The sequence below is a fragment of the Oxyura jamaicensis genome, chromosome 5, assembly GCF_011077185.1.
Source record: "Oxyura jamaicensis isolate SHBP4307 breed ruddy duck chromosome 5, BPBGC_Ojam_1.0, whole genome shotgun sequence".
Classification (NCBI taxonomy): domain Eukaryota; kingdom Metazoa; phylum Chordata; class Aves; order Anseriformes; family Anatidae; genus Oxyura; species Oxyura jamaicensis.
In genome coordinates, this window is record NC_048897.1 from 25,388,275 (window position 1) to 25,410,388 (window position 22,114).

At 52.5% G+C, this 22,114-nt stretch overlaps 2 protein-coding genes, 1 long non-coding RNA gene and 1 other non-coding gene across 5 annotated transcripts in view; 2 read left to right on the forward strand and 2 right to left on the reverse strand.

Moving 5' to 3' along the window:
- Window positions 1-6,403, reverse strand: part of LOC118168094 (USP6 N-terminal-like protein) — a 77,421-nt gene extending 71,018 nt beyond the window's left edge. Inside the window, exon 1 of the mRNA XM_035328211.1 lies at window positions 6,366-6,403. The gene's annotated coding sequence lies outside the window, so the exon portion shown is untranslated. The remainder of the gene's footprint in view (window positions 1-6,365) is intronic.
- A 183-nt stretch (window positions 6,404-6,586) lies between these two features.
- On the forward strand, window positions 6,587-6,659 carry TRNAA-AGC. The gene has a single exon. It is a non-coding gene; the product is annotated as a tRNA-Ala (tRNA).
- A 3,942-nt stretch (window positions 6,660-10,601) lies between these two features.
- Window positions 10,602-21,235, forward strand: RNH1 (ribonuclease/angiogenin inhibitor 1). Of its 2 annotated transcripts, XM_035328201.1 has the most exons (11): window positions 12,168-12,218; window positions 12,417-12,419; window positions 12,985-13,090; window positions 14,356-14,526; window positions 16,254-16,424; window positions 17,050-17,220; window positions 17,991-18,161; window positions 18,657-18,827; window positions 19,557-19,727; window positions 19,883-20,053; window positions 20,436-21,235. In XM_035328201.1, exons 3-11 carry the CDS (start codon window positions 13,005-13,007, stop codon window positions 20,521-20,523), a joined length of 1,371 nt encoding a protein of 456 aa, XP_035184092.1. In that variant the 5' UTR covers window positions 12,168-12,218; window positions 12,417-12,419; window positions 12,985-13,004; the 3' UTR covers window positions 20,524-21,235. The 2 variants fall into 2 exon arrangements, with proteins under 2 accessions (XP_035184090.1, XP_035184092.1); XM_035328199.1 differs by lacking the exons at window positions 12,168-12,218; window positions 12,417-12,419 and adding an exon at window positions 10,602-10,878.
- Window positions 12,901-16,267, reverse strand: LOC118168091. The gene is made up of 2 exons (XR_004751352.1): window positions 16,099-16,267; window positions 12,901-13,196 (listed from the first exon to the last, which is right to left on the reverse strand). It is a non-coding gene; the product is annotated as an uncharacterized LOC118168091 (long non-coding RNA).
- Window positions 21,236-22,114: the final 879 nt, after the last annotated feature.

The window sequence follows — 22,114 nt, forward strand, 5'->3', positions numbered from 1 at the left end:
CAGCTTGCAATCAGCTAAGCTGATGGGAAGCACGGCCTCAGAAACATGGCCCTGTGGTATAGCTGGAAGCCTAGGTGGGGCCTGCAAGCTAGGATGCAGCACTAGGAAGAAGCAGCCCCTCTTGGTTTGTCTCTGCTCAAGGGTTAAGTCACTCAAAACCACTTTAACAGCTTCATTCACTTCTGAACGTGCCCTGATGCTCACTTTTCTGAAGACCCATCCGAAACAGCCGGGTGACGTCCTACCTGAGGTCTGCAAATCGGGCTGATGCATCCAAATGGCCACACACTATAGCTATGTAAGCCTTGTGGCATAACAAAGAACAGCCGGAGATTTTCTTTAAGAGATTTGTTTTTGTTGTTGTTGTTGTTTTGATGTGCTTTGCCATAGCTGAAGGGTGTTCTCAAAAGGTTTTTTTTGGAGGGGAAATGAGCAAGGCCAGGCGTATGCAAATGACCTAGCAAAAGTTCATAAGGAAAGCAGACAGCAGCATGCTGAAAATAAACCCGTGCAGCCCTTCTCAACACCAAAGTACAAATCCACCTGGGCATTTCCAGCCTGCCATAGCCCTAGGTACCAGGCTTGTCCCCAAGTCCCCTTGCCCCCAGCCCTCTTTGCAAGGGTCACTGCCTGGACCATAGCTCTGAGGTTCAGGGTCTGAAAGCAGGTGACTTCACCTCAAAAAACAGTGAAAGCACGGTCAGCACCGAAGGGGTAAGAGCCACGAAACATGAAGTGAGCCAATACATCTCTAGACCCAGAAATGGCAACACACCCAGAGATGCCATCTAAACACAACCACTGATCTCAGCAACAGTCCCACCTACTCCCTCCCCCCCTAGACCTCAAAGACAGAGGAGGCAGAGTTCACGCCTCTTTTTTGGGTGCCTTTTTTTTTTTTTTTTTCAAGTTTAGGCAGCATTAGTCACACAAGCTCCTGACAGAGCCACCTCAAGGACTTGCAGACCTCATTTCTGAACCGTGAGCGATCTCCTCTGCGCTCTCACACCAAAACCACTAACAGTGCCAGCACCAACAGAAGAGCACAGCTAAAACCTTTACTTTCAAGCCTCACCCTTCACAGAAATACCCAGTGTTGCTCTGCCATGTTATGTTTTTTTTTTCTGCCCCTGTAAAAAGCATAAGGCTACTCAAATGTAGCTTCCACAGCATTAACATCAGTTTAACAGCTAAGCATCTCTAACCACCCTGTTCTCAGATCTCCTGATAACTGTCACCATGCACACCCCAGAAATATCCCAAAGCATCCTCAAGAAAACAGTGAGTTTTATTTTATTTATATATACAAAGCTCAAGCTTAGATCTTATCTCACCTTAAAAAAAAAAAAAAAAAAAAAAAAAATGATGAATTCAGGCTGGTTTTAACACAGCAGTTGCAACTAGCTGAAACCACAGCCCTCATGAGGCTAGGCAGGACATTTGTGATGTTTTTGCTGGGGAACTTTCCATTGCCTGCACACAGCCTCCTGGCAGCAAAGGCTGGGCACATCTCGGCTCCTCACCTTTCGGGAAGAGGCAGCAGCTCCCTGCCAGAAGGGACAGCCAGCACCTCCTGCCCTGTCTCCCAGACCTCTCCGTCCATCACACCTCGCCAGCCACCCCTGTGCTGGATGCAACACCCTGGCAGCAAAATAAATATGCTTATCTCAACAGCTCCCTGCTGCTTCACTGAATTAAATGGGCTCAGCGATGGGTCTAACGCCCATAGGAGCTGGCCACTGTGAGGAGCAGGACCTGAGCCTGATAAGCAGCAGGACGATCCCTCCCTTTTGGCAGCTGCAGGTGTTTTATCATAAAACAGCAGCAAGAAGCTCCCCAGTTCGGACATTCCATGGAAGCCAGGCAGCGGATGGCACCCTCAGCTCATGACCCGCAGAGTCTGGTGTGCCATTTATGCCATCAACTCGAGGCAATCAAAGAGAAGATGTCATTAGGCTCTGTTAGCTCAACCTCTAGACGTCGAGAGCAAACGGAGCGGGTTTGGAGTCTCCAGGAGGCCAAGTGATGCCACTGCCAGCACCAGTTCTCATGGAAGGGTGTGATGGTGTGGGTCTTCAGAGGTGACTTAACAGAGGATCAGGGCCAGGAAGAGCCACCAAGCAAAGTGGTGCTTTGCAGAGCAGCCTTAAGCTACAGGATTTCCCGTGAAAACCATGAGGCGAGTCAGGGAGCCAAGAAAATACTGACGCTTTGAAACAAATTCGGTAACTTTACCTGGTTAGCACTGTAATCAGCACAAATAAACACACGCAACACTTGTGACCTACTTATAGCTTTATCACCCAGAGGAAATACACTTAATACATCCTCCCTGGTAAGTCACCCCCATTCAGGCAACGATGCTCTCGCGGCTGGTTTTGACTCATGAAACTGAGGGGGGAGGGAAGACAGTACGAACAAGACATCAGAGACTACGACAACAGTTTTTCATAGAATTACAGAGCGGTTTGGGTTGGAAGGGACCTTAAAGCCCATCTAATTCCAGCCCCCCTTGGGCAAGACGGGCAGCTTGCGATCGGTGCAACTTTGTTCCCCTCCACCCAAAGAAGGTATCAGTGCTTCTACGATGAGTAGCGAAGAAAGCTGGGAAAGAGACACTTGAAAAGCTTACTTTGGGAAAGGAAAATCACGCGACTGAATTAAAACGTGATCCAGACGGGTGAAACTTTGGAAGACTGACGGCTTGTACCTGAGCCCTCGACAGCCCGTCAGCACAGGGGCATCACAGTGATGTTACGAGGGTTTCCTCCATCCAGATGGCTTAGCAGCTGGCAAAATGCGTGCAAAGCATGCCCTGAGCCACTTGCTGAGAGCAGGGAATGCAGCTGCTGGGGAGAAAATTGGGCAGGAGATTTACAAACTGGTGTGGAGCGGCGAGACTCGATGAGGTCCCGCTGCTTTCCACCGCGTAAAGCTGAATGGTTAAACAGTGCTGGCTCCCGCACCTGATTTCCAGGATCCAAGCCACAAGGAGAGCTAAAAATACCCCAATTAACCATTCCTTTCCAACGCGGGACTTGCTGACGGTGCCGCCGGGGTGTTATACGACTGCGGACAGGAAGATGCGGTCTGCAGAAAAAGCCGACTGGGAAAACACTTGGCCAGGAGAGCAATCTCTGAAGTCAAGGGTGGGCCATACAGCCAAAAAAACCTCGGAGGAGCTTTGCTAGCAGCTCCTGCAGTTGTGGTGGGTAGTGCTGATGCACTTGGAAGCTTTTACCCCAGTCTCCCACACGGTATCACTTTTGTGCCGTTTGCTCAGCTTGGATTAAACACAGCGAGCTTGTTCTGGACACATCCCCTGCAAGCCAGCTCCCGGAGCAGCTGGTGGGCCAGCCCTGTGTCATCCAGCACAGCAGGAGTTAAAGCAGGAAACTTTCATTTGCGGCACAACCTATTACAAGCAGACTGCTAGGCTCCGAAAGGGAGCACGGCTCCAGAGCTAAGGATTTCTCCGCAGGCACATTTAATCACAATTTTATTTTTTACCGCCCAGCCTTTACACTGACACCAGCAGCTGAAATATCAGCTGTGGGCAAGGCAGGGGCACGTTACCGACAGCAGCACGCCCACCGGTGTGCCCGAGCACAGGGCTTACCCCGGGTTTGCATTTATCTGCTGGGCAGCAGGCTGCTGCTGCTGCTGGAATCAGCAGGCGGGCTGCCTCAGGCTCCGCTCCCGGCGAGGCGATGGGATGGGATGGCAGCCGTCCAGCCCCCATCTGCACGCCCTGCCCCGCTTCTCCATCCTCCGGCAGGCGAGCCCGAGCCGTGACAAGAGCTGGGGAACAAAGGGAGCAAACACGAACCGTCCAGGGCAATCAATATCTTTCTAGGAACACCCAGGCCTCGTGCCAGCTCTCTTCCAATCCCATTTAGCTCTCCTGCAGCAGAGGATGAAGCCACGCGCAGGCACGGCGCGGGTAATAAAGCAAGGGAAGAGAGGCTAATTGGCAGGGCTGGAGCTCAAACGCTTGGTACCGGGGCTGCCCGAGCAAACCCGTGGCCAAGGAGCGCTCCTTGCCATCAGAGCATGCACCCGAGCCCCGGCAGCTGTTCCAAAAACGCCGTGTCAAACAGAGAGCACTCCTTCCAGGGCGCCTCGACACAGCAAGCAGGTCTACAGCAAAGCCCCGCAGCATATATTACGGCTTCAGCATCCCTGGGGACTGTGCTTTGCACTAAGGTGATGTAGATTTGTTGTTTCCCCCCCCCACCACCTGCAAAGGGACTCTTCTGTCCTTTGCAGGGGGAAAATGCAAGGGGAAAATGGAGATTCACCAGCACCTGAACAATTTTTGCCTGCATCAGTGCTACCAAGTGGTGGATTCTCGACCCAGTGGAAACCCAGCTGCACCTCAACTCCTGCCTGATCCCCAGCTACAGAAACCCAAGTGCTCAGCAGTGCCAAAGGAAGTAAAAGAAAAGCAAGGGGAGAGCTTATTTGCAGGGTATAGACATGCCCTTGCAACAGCTTGGGCAGTGGGAGCTGGACTACACTCTCCTGGAATTAAAATGCAGCAATTACTCTGGCGTGACCATGAAGAACTGAACAGGCTTCGAGTTTCAAAGTCGATCCTAACACGCGCTCTCTCCGGTGCAATTTTAATCCTACAAAAAGCCAAAAGGTTTTGCTGGGAGAACTGATCCCGCCGAACACCCCGTCATTAAACCACACGAGCAGCAAACGAGGCAGAGACCCCGGACGGGGCGGACACAGCAAGGCTGAAGCAGTCCCGTTGCGCCCTGCACCTGCCACATGCAAAGCAGGAAGGCAGCCTGCCCCCGGGATGGGAAAAACGTAACGCCACGGAAGTGAAACCTCACATCTGAGAGCATCTACCCCAAACGCAGCCGAAATATTCCTCCAGCCCTGCAGAGCCGGACGGAAGCCTCGCAGAACCGCACAGGTGCGATGCTGAAAGTACGGAGGGCAGGTGAGGTTTGCCAGCAGGAAATGCTGTCGGGCATTTCTGTGCATCACAGAAAAAGAAGCCTGAGGAAAAAAACTTGGAGTTCCTGAAGCTCAGAGAGGAGGGCACTGAAGAAAGGAATGATACAACGCTCTTCAAGCTGGCAAGCAGGTGAGTAGCTCACCTGGGAGAAGCACTTGGGATTTTAAAATAGCAAAAAAAGATGCTGTCAGAAACATGCTCCAAGGTAAGAAGTCGTGCTGCTGGGGGTGTGGCAGCCTGCTTGGTCGGTCAGTGCTGCTTGGGATTTTTGGAAGGTAAATGTGTCTTGGGGAATGTGTTCGCCAATCTTCCCTCAGCTGCACAAAACAAGAACGGAGCCCGCAACCACGACAATGAAAAACCAAAGCCAGGAGAGTGTCTGAAGAGCTGAGATCATGCTGCTTAGGCCCTTTAAAGGAAGATGCAGTGTTAGAAGAGAGGAGTAAATTTAAACTTCCAAGGAGTTTAGAGAAAATAACATTTGGACAATCTACGGAGAAAGCTCTGCAAGGGGCAAAGCCCACTGACAGACCACGACCTGAAAGAAATAAGTAACAGGAGAGCATTTCTCGATCATGACGCTGCGGGTACCGGGCAGCGTTTCACCAGAACTTCACGAGGCTAGCTCAGGAAAGGTACCCAGGAACAGATGACTTGCACATCGCAGGAAGAGCAGGTTTACTGCTCCGTTCTGGCCACCTTCTTCACGAGGAGCAAAATTGGGGAGGAAGAGAAGCAGCAGAGGTCGACGCTACCACGCAGGAGGGTCCCGATGCACTCACCCATTTGGCCACTTTTTTCCCCCAAAAGTGCCCCCCTTTTCCTAGTGCCCCACAACCGTCCCCAGCGTGGGGGACCTCGTCCTGGCCACGTCCCCTGCGGTCTGCCTGCCCTGATGGCCCCGTCCCCCCACTGGGCAGGGCCTCTCATGGCGCTTTGCTTTTCGAGGGGCTGCTTTTCAGGGGGCACCTCGGCGACCAAGCTGCACGCACCGAGCCTCCCCGGTGACCCCCGCCACCCGCAGGGACCGACCCCAGCGCTCCCCCCGGCCACAGCCCGGGCACCACAGCCGGGTGGGGACCCCAAAATCCCTCCCGGGACCCCAAAAATCCCCCTGCGCGACCCGAGGACCGGAGGCGAGACCCCCCCCGGGCACCGACAGGGGGATCCCGGGGGGATGATCAGGGACGAGCCCTGCACGGCCCCGGGCACCGCCTCGCCTCGGAGACCCCCCGCACCCCCAAACCCTCCCGGTGCCCCGGGACCCCTCCGAGCCCCCCAGACCCTCCCGGTGCCCCGGTACCACCCAAACCCTCCCGGTACCCCGGGCACCCCCAAGCGCCCCCCCCGGTGCTCCCCTCCTGCCCTCCCCGGTCCCGCCGCTCCTTACCGGGCGCGCGCTCCCCGCCCCGCCACCGGCGCGCGCGCCCGCGCCCCGGCCCCTCGGCCCCGCCCCGCCGCGCCAAGCCCCGCCCCCCGCTCACGCTCCTCGCGCAAGCCCCGGCCCGTCTCCGCGCGCGGGGCGCGATGGGAGCTGTAGTTCTCCGGAGGGAGGGGGAGAATCTCGCGAGAAGAGAATAGAGGGGGTGCGGGCGGGCGGTGCAGTGGGCAGGGGAATTAGCTCAAATGGTAGAGCGCTCGCTTAGCATGCGAGAGGTAGCGGGATCGATGCCCGCATTCTCCACTGAGCTTTTTTTTTTTTTTCCTTCCATCTTACGTCGGGCACCGAGATATCCCCAGAGGTCGGCCGTTGTCATCTGCAAACGCTTTTTGCTGTTAAAACCTTAATCTTAAATTCGCACATGCTGTCTTAAAACGAGATCCTCCCAGCATGGCTGCCTGACCCACCGCAGGCCTCCACTCGTGTTCCTCTCCAAGTCGAAAACAGAGCTGGGAACCGAGGTGTGAACCAGTTCTGCAGGGCTCCTCCAGTTACGTGCCTGGGGATAGGGCCTTGGGGCCACGTTTCAGTGTCCCAGGGTGGCAAGCAGCTTTCAGACAGCCCACAACCCCCGTCCGCACCAAAGGTCTTCCTTCAGAGCTCTGTGGAGGCAGTGCTGGGGTTAATTAAAATCTGCCTCAGAACTGGAGGCATCTGGGGCCCTGGGGATGGGTGGTGCGGAGATGTGGCTTGGAGCCCACGCTCTTAAATCGCAGGGTCTGGCGTGTTTGTCAGGTCCTCGAGAAGGCCCTGAGGCACCGTGGAAAACGTCAGTGGGCACCTTGCGGACTGGCCGAATTCTTCAGCAGCGTTCTTCACCTAAACCGTTCATACAGAAAGAGTAACAAGACTCAACCACACCTCGTTTTAAAAAGAACAAACCTGGGCAAGCTTTTCCTGTCAGAATAAATCTGACACGCAGACGTTTTGCAGAGCTGCACTACACGGCTAGGTTCATGCATACCTAGAGCAGCGCCATACCTGTCTCCAGAGTACAGTTTTACACTGTAACTCCTGCACGTTGCAACCCTGTCTTTGAAAATCCTGACCCCGCTACCCTTCATGTTAAGCAGCAAGGCCACGTAAATAGGACAATACCTAGTAAAACGGGATTTGCTGCGATAGCACAAAGAACGGGATCGAAGGGAAGATGCAGTGCCGTTTAGAAAGGGATTATTTGGCACAAATTTCTGTGAATTCTCAGCGGAGAGAAACTTCTCCACCGCCAGAGGCAACCTACCAGCCCTTTCCAGAAACTGGCAATGGTAGCATGCAGACTGAAGTCTGAAAAACAGATGAGCGTACGGAGGCTTTTTTTTTAAAAAAAAAAAAAAAAAAAAAAAAAATTGAAAAAGTTTGTTCTCTCTTTTAAGGCTGATTTATCATCCTCAGGCTTCAGAGCCCCAGAAAACTCAAGAAATAACCAGCTGTCACTACCACAGCCTTCAAAGCTTGTACAAATGATTCAAATATTCATATGCAGCGGGATTTAATGGGAAAGTGAACTCCGTTGCAGTCTCCTATTTCATCAGCTGCCACGCAGCCGACATGAGGAGACAGCGTCACGAAGCGCAGTTGTGTTTATGGCCTGGTGCTCCCATTTCCCCGCTAGCTGTTGGTAGCTCAGCTCGGTGACCACAGGCACCCAAACCCGCCCAGGCTGAGGCTGCACCGCCCTCTGCAGACAGGCAGGGCACAATCTGGCATCTTCATCGGAATAATTCCTCCGGCTGTAGTTTTTCTGCACGCTTCTCCTTGCCCAGCATGGGCTAGTGGTGACCACAGTAGACACAGGGACAATATATTGCACATATACTCACAGAACTATTTTGTTATAATGATTCCCATCCCCACCCCCAAAATAAAGCCAGCATGGAACAAAGAGATCGGCTTTTCTTTTACCAGAACAAGATGACCACATCAGAGCAGCTAAAAATTCCTCCTAATGAATTTCTTGTGGGAATCTCTAATGAGCTGTCACGGTGCAGATCAACCATATGTGTGCACACATGCGAGCTGGGGGGGGGTTGCCTGCATTTGCCGAGGAGCCCAGGGCTTGCTTGGCCACCTCGAGGCTCCCAGCCACTTGCTTGCCAGTGGCATCTGTTTGTTGACCTCCCTTTTTGGTGTTTTGCTCCTGCGGCATCAGCTAAGCCACGGTGTCAGATTCTCCACCCTGGCTCCACAGATGCTGGGGCTGCTTTCACTTCCAAGAGCCGCATCAGCCTGCTGTCTCTGGAGGAATGACACGAGTTTTGCATTTCCTCCCCAACAGAGCCCTGCTTCACGAGCTCAGGGATCAAATGGCTTCCAGGCAGAAGGAAGGACAGCGGGACCGAGCGTGGAAGAGCCAATGGATCAAGCAGGAATTAAAGCAGGGCTCTGAGGGCAACAAATGGAGCTGTGCGTGTTCTTACAGCTCGCTGTTCTGACCACCACCACTGAATTTACGTAATGAGTTTGCTGGTAGGCCTCACACAGCCAAGCTAGCAAAAGATCTGTCACTAGCCTGAAAATTTTAATGTCTTTAATTGCAATTAAGTGCTTGCACAAGGGCATCGTGAGAGCTGGGAGGACAGAATGGCAAACAGCTAGAGGGAGAAAAGACAAAGCTTTTGGCTTATGCTGATGAGTTTAATTCTGAGATAATTTAAGCATCCTTCTAGATTGCTTGCTCTAGGGTTACATGCATATGTTAATTTTAAAAAGAAAGAAATGTGGAGACACATCTCGACTTCCGCAGGCCATGGGACACAAGGCTCCCTGGTACATCAGCAGGTGCAGCTGGGAGGCAAACACCTCCCAAAAAACGGGGGCAAACTTGAGTGACCTCACAGAGGACATAAAGGAGAAGGAAAAACAGGCGGAGACCTGAATGAAGGTATCTCACTCACTGGGACTCCTCCACTGTTGCAGAGGAAAGACATGCACATGCCTTTCTCATCAGTGTTTCCTGTCGATTTTCTCAGCCCAGTTGCACACGGTTTCCCCTGGACTTGTGTGTATTTGTGAGTAGGACAGCCTGGCCCTGCTTGCTGGGGAAAGGGCAATAGATTTTTCCCGAGATGCCTCTGGTTGCCCCCGCAGTGAGGGCAGCCAAGGGGACAAAGGGGAGGTAGAAGCCAATAACATCTTGGCCTGGCTGCCTGGACTGTAAATCCAGTTTTTTACCATCACAGACCAGTGTGGGGCAGGTGCTGTGTGCAGGGTGGGAGGTCTGCAGAAAGTCCAGTGACACAAAACACTCTGAAACCTCTGAGCGCTGAGGAGGTACGGGCAGGAACAGCAGTGACCTGCTTTTGGAGAAAGGCTGAAGGTGTAGAACCTGGTGGGGTGCTGCAACCTCTCGGCAGTGCTCGTCGTCTTCTTGCACTTGTGGTCTTCCCGAGTGAGAGCAGAAGTCATCCCTCACTGCCTGCAGCGTCCCTCCCGTCCTCCGGTCCAGGAGCACCTGGTGAGCACCGAGGCCAGACACTAGTGCCATGCTCAAACCATGCTGCTGAGGTGTTGGTGGGTTTGGGGTTTGGCCCGGGGTCACAGGAGTGCTCCAGCAACCCTTTTCTGTGGGTGACCTGTTCTTTTGTGGGAGGGAAGGGGAAGCAGTGCACCCTCTGGTGTTCGGCTCTCTTCTGGGCACTATGGAAGGACAGTTTTAGCTCTTCAGGCTTCTGGTGGTCAGTTCCCATCTCCCCTGGTGCAGGCTAAGACCCCTTTCAGGGCAGCACCCCATGAGACCTTTGAAGACAAAGGGTCCTCCAACATGGACACACTCAATCCTGGAGACCATGCTGTGAAGGCAAAAAGCCGAGAAACGACCCCAAAGTGGGGACGCAGCCTCGCTGTGCTGTTAACCCCCCTCAGACGAGGCTGTCCTGGCTGTGACATCCCCCGTGCAGCTGCTCTCCTCGCCCCTAAAGGAAGCCGATGACCCAAACTCACACGGCCAGGTGTGAAGCCTGGCTCTCGGCGCAGATGGCAGGACCGAGCAGCCCCCGATGCAGCCCCCGGGGGGAACAAAAGCCGCTTCACAGCCCCTGCTGCTCTTTTGGAGGGAAGAATGGAGCCTGCCTTCTGCCTCCGCCTCGCTTGTGGGCTCGTGAAACATTAATTAATCTTTGTGCCAGTGAGGGGCCGAGCCTGCGGGGCTTTGGGAGGAGGAGGCAGAGGTCTGAGGGCTGGGATCCTGCTCGCTGTGGGTGCTGGGACCGGCCAGGAATAGGTTTTAGGGGGGGCAGCACCAGCGTCGTTCCCCTCGGGCCCTTGCAGGCTGTTGGGGAGCACCCAGCACGGGCAGGAGCAGGATGCTGGGTGCTCCCAGGAGGAAAAACGCGGTCAGAGCCCCAACGTGCCCTTCTCCCTCTAGCAGGCACCGTGTGTACAACAGCAGAGGTTGCGTAGTAACTGCAGCAGGAAGGCGTCAGCGCTGCCCGCCGCGCTCCCGCAGAGAGCCCCGCGGAGCGAGGTACGTGTCGGCCGCGCGGACGGGCCCTAAAACTCCCCAAACTTCCCCTTTCCCGTAGCAAAAAGGGGGAACCGCAGGATTTTAGGGCCGCACGTGGCGGACGCTGCTTTGTCGGGAGCGGGTGGTTGGGATTATCCGGAGAACTGACGGGGAACGGGGTGTTTGCTGCCAGAAGAAACCGGGGGAGATGCTGAGATTTGGGAGGGCACGAGGGGAGGCAGCATAGAAACCTCCCAGCACCTCGCTGCCTTCCTCTGGAGGCCTGCGTGAGCTTTTACCCGGGGCTAAAAGCGTTGGGAAACAATAGCGAGGCCGGGAGCAGCCAGCAGCCAGAGGAGGAAGCGAGCCGAGGGATGGCGAACGCCTCCCGGCCCCGCTATGCGCCGGGTGGGATGCGCGGGAGAAGCCCACTGGTACCAGGCTGGGTGCCTGCGGCCGGGGGGCAGGCAGCAGGGCTCCGGCCTCCGTGCCTCCACCCGTGGGGCTCGGGGTAGGGACCTCCGTGCTGCCCCCCAGCACGTCCTGGGAGGGAGGCAGTAGGGGAGAAAACAGGGCCGGGGCGGGCGGGAGGCACCCCACAGGGCTCCCCGTGGCAGCCGGGCAGCTCGAGGAGGGATGGGTGGTTTTGGGTGTCCCCCATTTGAATGGCCCCAAAGGAGTCAAGGGGGCAGCCCAAAGTGGGACGGCACTTTTTGGGGTCCTCTCGTCCCTTTTGGGACATGACTTGTGGCCGCTTTTGGTCCTCTTGTCCCTTTTGGGATGCCACTTTTGGCCACTTTTGGTCTTCTCATCCCTTTTGGGGTGCCACTTTTGATAACTTTTGGTCTTCTCATCCCTTTTTGTGCCTCCCCTCGCTGCGGGGTGCGCTCCTATGGGCTCTGGCAGGGAAAAAGAGGGAAAAGGAGGGGGAAGAGGAAAGGAGGGGGAAGATGGAAAAAGTGGTAGGAAATACGGAGGGAGGGGAGAAGGGGGAGGAAGGAGAAAGAGGGAAGGGGAAAGAATGGAGGAGGGAGGAAAAGGAGGGCAGGGGACGGAATGGGGGAGGAATAAAGGAAATAGGGGAAGAGAGGGGAGGAGGGGAGAGGGGAGGGAGGGAGGGAAAATGGCGGGGGGGCCGCGAGGGGCGGGGCGGGGCCACGAGGGAGGGGCGGAGCTGGGAGAGGCGGGCCGGGAAGGGGCGTGGCGATCCGCAAAAGGGGCGTGGCAGGACGGAAAGGGCAGGGCGGTTACCCGGAAAGGGGGCGTGGCTTACAGGAAAGGAGGGCGTGGCCATGCCAAAGGAGGCGTGGCCTCGGCGGAGCGGAGCGGAGCGGGCCAGGCGCAGCGTGCGGGCGGCGGCGGTAAGGGGCGGGCGGGCCCGGGGTCCCCAAACGGCAACGTAACAGCGATAGCAACCGGGGCGGGGGGCGCTTGCTAAGGTACCATCCAAAAATAATAATCCTAATACTTTGGGGGGGGGAGCTGTAGTAACTCGCTAACTAAATAAACCCTGCTCCCAGTGGCCGGGATGGAGCGGCTGGGGCAGCCCCGCCGGGCAGGCGGTGCCGAACATCGGCGCTGCCTCGTTGGCTTTTTTTTAACTGCCCCATTCCGATGCGATCACTCAGCGCCTTGGTTTGGGTGTTTTTTTAAGCGGCTGCGCCGCGCTCTGAGTCACGTTAGCAGGGCTGAGATGCCCAGAGCGTGCTTTGTCACCTGGCTGCGGGGCGGCGGGCTCGGCTCTTGCCCAGCTGCTGGCCTCGGAGCATCCCCGTGCGGGTTTATCGCAGCGTCCGGGGTACTTCTGAAGCACAATTTGGGTGCGGAGCGAGGAAGAATCCCTCTTGGCAGGCTCTCTGTGCTTAGACTTGCCCACCTAGAGCACCCCTGCAAAGCCTGGGTACCGAACCTCGTGTACAGCCACTCGTTCTGTGATCAGGAAGAGCTGCCGAAACCCAGCAGTGGCTGTCTTCTGAAAGCTGGGCTGCTCCAACGCCGCTGCTAGCATGGACTGTCCACTTTGCGTGGCCTGACCTGCATCCGAGGGCCATGGGTGGGTTTGTAAAGGGTTGCTGTGCTTGTTTCTGAGCCAGTGGCAGAAATAACAGCTTGAGTTTCCCTTTTCAGATCCTAGCTCAACTCCCAAAATGGACCTTGACATCCAGTGTGAGGAGATGGACCCGTCTCGATGGGCTGAGCTTCTGTCTACCATGAAATCCTGCAGAAGCATCAGGTAGTCCCTAGCTGCATTCTGTCTCCTCTGAATATGATTTTTCTCTGCTGTGAGAAGAGGTACAAGGCACAATGCGTTTCAGTAGCAAGACTGAGCTGTAGTGTTGCTGATTATTGACTTAAAAGTGACCCGGGAACAGAGATGATTCTACATATTTTTGCCCAGAAAGTTAATTAAAAAGATAAAAATGCTCTTGCAAGGATTAATTTTGTCTAGAGAAGAGCATTCTTTGGTGTGAACTAACGCTGCCCTTGTACTACGGCATGCACACTCAGCCAGGTAATGTCTTGAGTGGTTATCCACACTTGACCACCGCTTTGGTGATTCTTGGCAGTCAGATCCCTCAGGTGAGGGAAAGCAAGTGTCATTCGTGCTTATTAAGTTGCACGCATGCTGCCAAGTGACTGTTCCTTGGTTGTCACGCACAAGCCCCCTGCAAACAGGCAGTCTCCAAAAGTACCCTCCTAGAGTGCTGAGCAAGCTGCTGTGGGGGAGCAGCATTCCCCAGTGCAAGCAGGGGAATGGGATGAGGCTGTTCAGGAGATTTGCTTCTGCAGTCTTCCCCACAGACTGTGGCTGGGACTGTGAGGTTCTTTGCAATGCCTTCCTCTTCTGTCTCACCCCCTGCCCATCCTGCTCTGTCCCCGGCTCCCAGTCCATTCCTCAACTCTCCACCCCGTTCAGCACTGTCCTCCTCAACTGAGCAGCAGCAGCAAATAAAACCCTGCCTTCAGTGCAAGAGGCCGCTGTCGTGCCACAGCCTTGCTCCATGCTGAGAGGCTGTGAAGGCTGCATGACTCACCCGTATGAGGCAGGATCCCTGAGGGGCTGGGGAGCCTGGCTGCAGGCCCAGCTGGGCTGGTCTCGGTGCAGAACCAGTCTGGCAGCCTGCAAGCAGGCCTCTGGCTAAACGTGGCTTCAGATGTGGGTAGTTTGTCACTAGTGAAGGCCAGATGAAGGCACATCATCCTCCGGCTGAAGCCCTGCCGAGGGGGCAAGACGTGTGGCTGTGCAGCACAGAGGAGGCCTGGGGCTTGGGAAGCTGCCGTCAGCCCCTCATGTGCCACAGCCCTGCAGGCAGAGCATGTCTTCTGCCCTGTAGAAGCAGAGGTCTGGGCCATGTGTTGCACAACAAGCCACACGCATCCTTCTGGAGGTGTCCCAGGGACCAAGGAGGCGTAGGTTGGCCACTTCGCTTTCTTGGGGAGCTCTCTAGCCAGGGAGACCCTGAGGACTAACGGACCCCACGTCTCCTTCTCTTTCAGGCTGGATGACTGCAACCTCTCCAGCAGTAACTGTAAGGACCTCTCCTCTATCATCAACACGAACCCATCCCTCACCGAGCTGAAGCTGAACAACAACGAGCTGGGAGATGCAGGCATTGAGTACCTGTGCAAAGGGCTGCTGACGCCCAGCTGTAGCCTGCAGAAGTTATGGTAAAGCCACTCGCTCTGATGGGCTTGCAGAGTACTGTAGGTGAAGTCACAAGGCAATCTAGTATGTGATCGTAGTACCGGAGCCGTGCTGGTGCATCTCAGCCATTACCTGGGTCAGATGATTGGAATGCTGTAGGATTTTTTTTACTTAGCTAGCGTATTTGCTGTAAGACTCCAGATTATCAAACTGTCTTCCAGCACAAAGGGAAGGACAGGTAGAGTTTTCCCACCCAAGTTAAGGGTTTACGGAGACCTTTTTTGGAGTACGTGCTGTTAGGACATACCTGACATGTATTTCCGAGAAAATACGTTTTCTCAGAAGTGTATTTTTCAGAGTACTCTCCTGCCAGTTATCAGCACGGGGTTTAGCAGTCCCATCCAGTTTGCTTGCTTCTTTCTCTGGGAACCAAGCAAAAGAGTGTTCCTGTGAGCGTTGGTGTTCCTTGGCATTTCACAAGCTGTCAGTCTTTCTGCACCCTACCAAATTGGCTCTGCCATGAGCCCTGTCTTCTCAGTTGGGCAGGGGCTAGATGTGGGGCTTGGCTCAAGCCAGCAGTTTTTGCAGAGGCACCAGCAGCATACTATGGCATTAAAAGACTTCCCCTAGCAAGCCCTACAGCCCAACCATGCTGCAGGAGCTTTAGTCAAGGCCAGCAGTTGCTGCCTTTGCTCTTTAGTGACCCTCAACGAGGTGCTACCTTCTCTGTCCAAGAGCTCTTCTGCAGAGAACTGGAGTTCTCCAGCTCCTGAGGTGCATCTGGTATCTTCCTGATGCTACCTCGTACAAATTATTTACTTTTTAGACCAGATAGGCCTGCTTCAAAGTCACTGTGCCCCCTGCAGCAAGGAGTCATTGGCAAATAGAGGGAAAGCAGGCTGAAGCTAATCAAGCAGCAGTTCTCAGGTGGGCTTCCAAGTGTAACTGTGCTACGCTGTACTGGGAGACTGACTCCTGATATTTTTCAGAGAGCTTTTGTCCTGAGCTCCACACTCTCCAGGGCCCCAAGAAATAGCATAGATTAAGTTGTATCAGTTCTGTAGAAATGCAATTGTTCATTGCTGGGGTTCTGGTAAGGTGTCTTAGGGAGAAAGAGCAACCAAATCCAAGCCAAACTTAGCACCACCATGCACAGCACTTCTCCATTACAAGTGTGCCCTGTCCAATAGCTCAAAACACCTTGTAGAAATAACAGCCTGGTTCCTGTACAGCTCCTGCCAGCCTGAGCACTGAAGGATAAACTTCATAGATCCTTCTTGAAGCATACAGTAAAACTTCTGAATGATATATCCAGGGATTTAAGCCAAGTTAGACAAGATGGTTACTTTCAGCTACTCTGGATGACATTTCCAGGGAAACAAGAAATCATAAGATGTGCTTTCTCTCAGGGATTAACCTTATCATTATTAAAACACTGCTATAAAGCAGCTGTGGTACTGCTTAATGTATGATGGATCTTCTGCTAGAGATGCTACATGAGCAACTGGACCAAAGGGAACCTAGGAGCTCATGTTCATGTTACAGGTTCAATATTAGCTGGTACAATATTTTGGCAGACCTTAAAATAACAGTACTTACCTGTCTGTACTGCTTTCAAGAGAGCTGCACCCTGGTGGTGCCACGGTGTACCTTCCTGTGCCCAAACCCCAAGAGCTGCACTTCTCCCAGAAGAGCCCCAGAGCAATTCTGAGGATGCATTTATCTCACCTGAGCTGCCCCTCTCCTTTAGGCTGCAGAACTGCAACCTGACGAGCGCCAGCTGTGAGACTCTCCGCTCCGTCCTCAGTGCACAGCCGTCGCTGACAGAGCTGCATGTGGGTGACAACAAGCTGGGAACTGCTGGAGTGAAGGTGCTGTGCCAGGGGCTGATGAACCCCAACTGTAAGCTGCAGAAGCTGCAGTAAGTAGTCCCTTTTTGGTCATCAGACAGTTCACAGATGTCTTGAACTTGAGACAAACAGGAGTTTTGTTGCCAGCTGTGGATTTCTTCCTGCTTTATCTGAACGTGGTTGTGCTTATTCATGGGAGCGGGTCTTGAGGGTCTGTCAGAGCTGGGTGCCTGTTCCCGTAGGCTTTATTCAGCTCATTTGGCAGTGTCCTGTTAATGCAAGATGCCTCTGAATCCCAAGGGAAGGCTGATTCTGCTGCACCTGGTCCTTGCTTTACATCTGAGCTGGACCCAGGTCTCTGCAGTTTCCAGCTCCTCTTGGGAAGGCTTGGTGGCGAGGCTGTGTGATATGCTGCAATTCCAAGCTGAGGCAGCCTGCGTGTTGCTTCAGCAGGGGACTAGAGTAAAGTTGGGGTGGGGGACTAGTCTTGCTTGGTTTCCCTGCAGTCTAGGTTTAAAAAAATACCACACTGTGAAGAACTAGTGGCTGCAGCTTGCTTATGGTCCTCTCTCCTTCATGTATTGCCTAATCTCAACTCGTAGACCCCACTGGCACATTTTCTGCCTTGATGTGTCTGTTGGTAGCAGGACGTGGTAGAGACATTTGTTTTTGCCTGGGTTTCTTTTCTCCTTGTAGGCTGGAGTATTGTGAACTCACGGCTGATATTGTGGAAGCTCTCAACGCTGCTCTGCAAACCAAGCCCACCCTGAAGGAGCTCAGCCTGAGCAACAACACGCTGGGAGATACAGCTGTAAAGCAGCTGTGCCGGGGGCTGGTGGAGGCAAGCTGCAACTTAGAGTTACTACAGTAAGGAAGAGCTGGTCATCTTTAGCTGCAAATAACCCTGCTGCTATTCCTACCATGCGCAAAAGAAGGAAAAACTGTTGTCAAGAATGCTTGAAATTTAGGGCAGCTTTTGCAGGCTCAGATTTCTAGAACTGTGGAAACAGAAAGCACGTCTGTTTGGTTTTGTGTTTTTTTGTTTAACTATCATGTGATTCTAAGTTCACTCCCACGTCTATTGGTGTGGTGTGAACATGTACCCCAGGTTAAATTTGCAATTACAAGGAGTGGCTGCTCGTTAGTATTTGTGAGTGGCAGAGCAACAGCCTTCAGAGACTCTAGTTCTTACCCCTGAGTTAGCAGCTGGCTGAGCATATTTATTCAGACCCAGATGTTCTTCAAGAAAGAGATGTTGAATTTGTCCTCTTGTTGGTACAGCCCCTGAAAGGGTTCAAGGTAGAAGCACAATTTGTTTTAACTTGCCCATGTGCTTAGCACAGCCTGGCTGGAGGAGCACACAGCTGCTAAGTCACTGCTACGTAGATCTAGGGCGCCAGCTCCAGCTGTGCAGAGGCTTCAGGGCTCTGCAGCAGTCCCTTTTCCTTCATTCTCCGTGTCCCAGTTTGGTTTGTGGCTGCTGGGGACTCACTGTGTCATACATCCAAAAGTTTCTCTTCAAAAAGACAGTCGATACAAGGGTCAATGTCCAAACTGGGGGTGGAGGATCGTACCTAATGCAGCAGGTTTGGAGCAGCAATTCAAACTGTGTGTTTTTTTTTTTTTTTTTCCTGCAGCCTGGAAAACTGTGGAATAACCAGCGATAGTTGTCGGGACATCAGCGCGGTGCTGAGCAACAAGTCCTCGCTGGTAGATCTGTCTGTGGGGGATAACAAGATCGGGGACTCTGGCCTGGCTCTGCTGTGCCAAGGACTGCTGCATCCAAACTGCAAAATCCAGAAGCTGTGGTAAGGGTAGAGAGGGTTTGCTTAAATCCCTCTTGTGGCCTCTGAGCTATCTAGGTTGTATTGTTGGTCTGCTCCAAAGCGGAAAGCTTCTCAGTTACACCCCCTAGTGAAACAAGGATGTCTCTACTGCAAGTTAGTTGCTTCACAAAACCTGGTGGAGGACACCATGAAGGAGTAAGGCTGCACTGAAATCACTTAGACCAAATTCTGGGGAGAGGCTGAATGAGAATTTGTGATGACATTGTCTTTTCCTCCTCTTGAGATGTCTGTCTACCAGAAACAAGTGTGCATATTCCCTTTCTGTTACAAACAGAACTTTCAGTGCAAAGGGGAGAAAGTAAAGAGAAAGCTCTGTGGTATGATACATGGACGAGTTTTGTAAAGGACTGAAGAAAATGAAATGCTGTAACCAGAAGTTCAGAATATTAACAGAGAACTGTGTTTTCTAATCCAAGTAATTCCTGGGGGGAAATAATATTTGGTTCTTCCCTGCAGGTTATGGGACTGCGATCTCACAAGCGCTAGCTGTAAAGATCTCTCCAGAGTCCTCAGTACAAAAGAGACCCTCCTGGAGGTCAGTCTGATAGACAATAACCTGAGAGACTCAGGAATGGAGATGCTGTGTCAGGCGCTCAAGGATCCCAAAGCTAACCTCCAGGAGCTATGGTAAGCTGCTGTGAGGCTTCACATACCCACTACGTTTTTGGAGACCTAACTAAAGAGACTTGTAGGTGAAATAATACAAAATAAATCCTCAATTGTGATGATTCCACAAATGAAGAGTAGAATTGCTTATTGGAAAGACTGGATAAAAGTCAGCACCAAAACCTGTGGTGCCAACTTTACAATCTAAATCTAAGCAGAGAAGGTTTGGATGACAAAACCATTCTCAGCATTCTCACTGCTGACAGCATTACATTACATTACAGGTTGGGGTGCTCTGCTATTGCATGGCCTGGAGGGGAAAAATGTTCTTTCACATAGAACTTTAACAGGCAGCTCTTCAACTTTTCTACGTTGCAAGTTTGGCTCCTACCCCTCAGTGGGGTTCTTGCCCTACCCCAGTGGCATGGGAATTGGTGAAGTTCCCCAGGAGTGCATGGTGGAGCTGAGAGAGCAGCATGCTTCTCTGAACAGGAGTCTGTTCCTGTGCTTCTGTGGGCAGCTGTCTGTCCTAGATGCATACTCTGAGACAAACAACCCCAATATAAATGGTGGGAGAAGTGCTGCTCTGAAAGGATTGGCAGACAGGGGGGTGGAGAGAAGTTCAGTGATGGTGGGAAGGCTTCAGTTCCTCTTTCCTCACTCTGCAGGCTCCTCTGAAGCAAACGTGAAGTGAGCAGTGTTTGATGCTCTCTAGATCCCTGGAGTTCTCATGTCATTTTTCCTTTGCAGGATTAGAGAATGCGGGCTCACAACTGCATGCTGCAAGGCAGTCAGCTCTGTTCTCAGTGTGAACAAACACTTGAAAGTGCTGCACATTGGCGAGAACAAGCTGGGAGATGCAGGTGTTGAACTCCTGTGTGAAGGGCTGCTGCACCCCAACTGCAACATCCACTCCCTATGGTAAGGGGCACCCTCACAAGTCATCTCCTCTCCTGCTGTGTTACCCTTCCAAGAACAGCATACAGACAGGGATAGCACTAGATTTTTATTTATTTATTTGTTTTTGCTTGGGGGGCAAAATTCCCACTCTGCTGTGCTCTCTCCTCTCCCTTCAGGCTGGGCAACTGCGATCTCACCGCAGCCTGCTGTGCCATGCTCGCCACCCTCATGGTTGCCAAGCCGTGCCTTACGGAGCTGGACCTGAGCTACAACACTCTGGAGGATGAGGGCGTGAGGAAGCTCTGCGAAGCCTTGAGGAATCCCAGCTGCAAGCTGCAGCAGTTGATGTGAGTGATGTTTCTGGTCTTGCTTGTGTTCCCCTGGCAGACAGCAAGCTCCAGCCAGGGGAACCAGTCCTCCTGGTGACCCCAGGCGGAGTGAAACACCATCTGCTAGTTGCAAAGCCCTCCCTGACCCTTCCGAGTGGTGTGACCATAATGGCTTAATCTGCATTGGTCCCTGAGGAGAAGGTGGTGCTATGGTAGGAATAACATGGTCCGGTGCTGTAAGACCTGTTACTGGTTGTTGGGGCGGACTGCCCAACTTAGATGGGGCCCTTTCTGTTGTTATGTGGTCTTCTCATAACAGCAATTTGTGTGTCTTCCTGCTCTCTCTTACCTTAATGGGAGGATGCTTCCTAAACCAGCTTGCCTTTTTGTTTTGGTGCAGTTTGTATGACATTTTCTGGAGTTCTGAAGTGGATGATGAACTAAGAGCCCTGGAAGAGTCCAAGCCTGAAGTGAAGATCATTTCATGAGTGGTGACTGCCTACAGAGCAAAGTCAAAGCAGTGTCCTCTTCTTAGTCTGAACTTTTCATACGTAAAGCTAATTAATTTAATATAGAATGTGCTTTTACCAAAAAACACTTGTGGATTCCCTGAGTGGGGTGTCCAGGTAGCTGATAAGCCTTCCGTGCAGCGCTGAGGCTCATGAAAGCGTTGTACGTTTTCACTGCAGCATCGTTATCCTTGAAGTAAACAATTACTGGGCATCTGCTAGAAGTGGGTCTGTACCCTTTAGGAGCTCTTTAATCCTGTAATCCCTCCTAATGCATTAGTGGGGCTCTAAAAGAGAGTCCGTTCCCAAAGGCAAGGGAAGAACTACCTACTGTATTATCACTGGGTGGTGCCTTTGCCAGGTCTCCGGAGAAAGCCCTCCAAAACAACAACAAAACAAAAACCAAGCCACATAACAAATGTGGTTTTTAATCTAAAAGTCAGCTCTCCACTGCCTTTCTGTAGATGAGTTGTTGGAAAAGCAGTGATGACCAGGCTACTGGAGGAAAAACAGACGAGTGGCTGTTCAGCTGCTTAACTTCAAGAATTAGCATCCCTTGAAAAGTGATTTTTCCCACAAACAAAAGATGCTGTACATTTCTGCTGGTATGGGAAAAGATTAAATGGTTTGATACGTTTGCTCTGGCAAGAGTGGTTTTACAGGAATTTTATTAAAATCTGTTTGCAAATAATTAAATGCTTCGTTTTTCTACTTATAAAAAGAAAAATAAGATACAACCCATAGCTTGAACCTGTATATTTCTTCTTTAATGCCAATCCATCCCTCTGAACTACTCTACTACTGATAATTTGTTTCTTGTTTGCTTCTGGGTACGTTCCTAGCTGAAGCCTGTCACGAGACCTTAGTCAAGCCCCTAGGAAGGCTGCAAGCCTAGAAAACATTTCCCTTGTTTAAAGGTTACTGACTGGGGCTACGCGTCCACTTGGAGCTGTAATAAACCTTCTTGCAAGGGAAAACAAATCTGATGCACGCTTAAAATGCTACAATGCAACGGAAGAAAGAATGTAGCTTAAAAATGCAGGTTAAAAGCCTGGTGTTGCCCTGGGCTAACCCTGCAGAAAGCAGGGTTTGCTCACATCTCTCTCCATGCAGCAGTCGCTAAGTGTGGCATGCAATTTGAAGATGTCCTGTGAGGCTCACGTATTCATCTCGTAGAGGCTGCAACTTCCTTTTCTTGGGCTGAGGTAGATCATTGGTCTGAGCATGGTTCCAACATAGGAGAGCATTTGCCTGAGCAGACTTCCTCCACCCTTCTCTTGATGCCCAAAATGCTAAAAACTTCCCTTTTTCTATAATTAATTGGTTTCCATCAAGGGCAGAAGCAGTTCTTGTGTTTAGAGGCCTACCCATTCTGAGGAACTCTTAGATGTTTTTTTTTGCATCCATGGTCCCTTGCATACTTGGCACATGTGGGCTTGTTTCAAACTGGGGAAAAAACAGAGAGGGTAGACCTGAAGAGGGGCTGCAAGAGCTGGTGCACGCATGAGGGAAGCAGCAAAAATTAGGCACAAGGCTGGGCTGAGACAATGCTCCAAAAAGAAAATAAAAA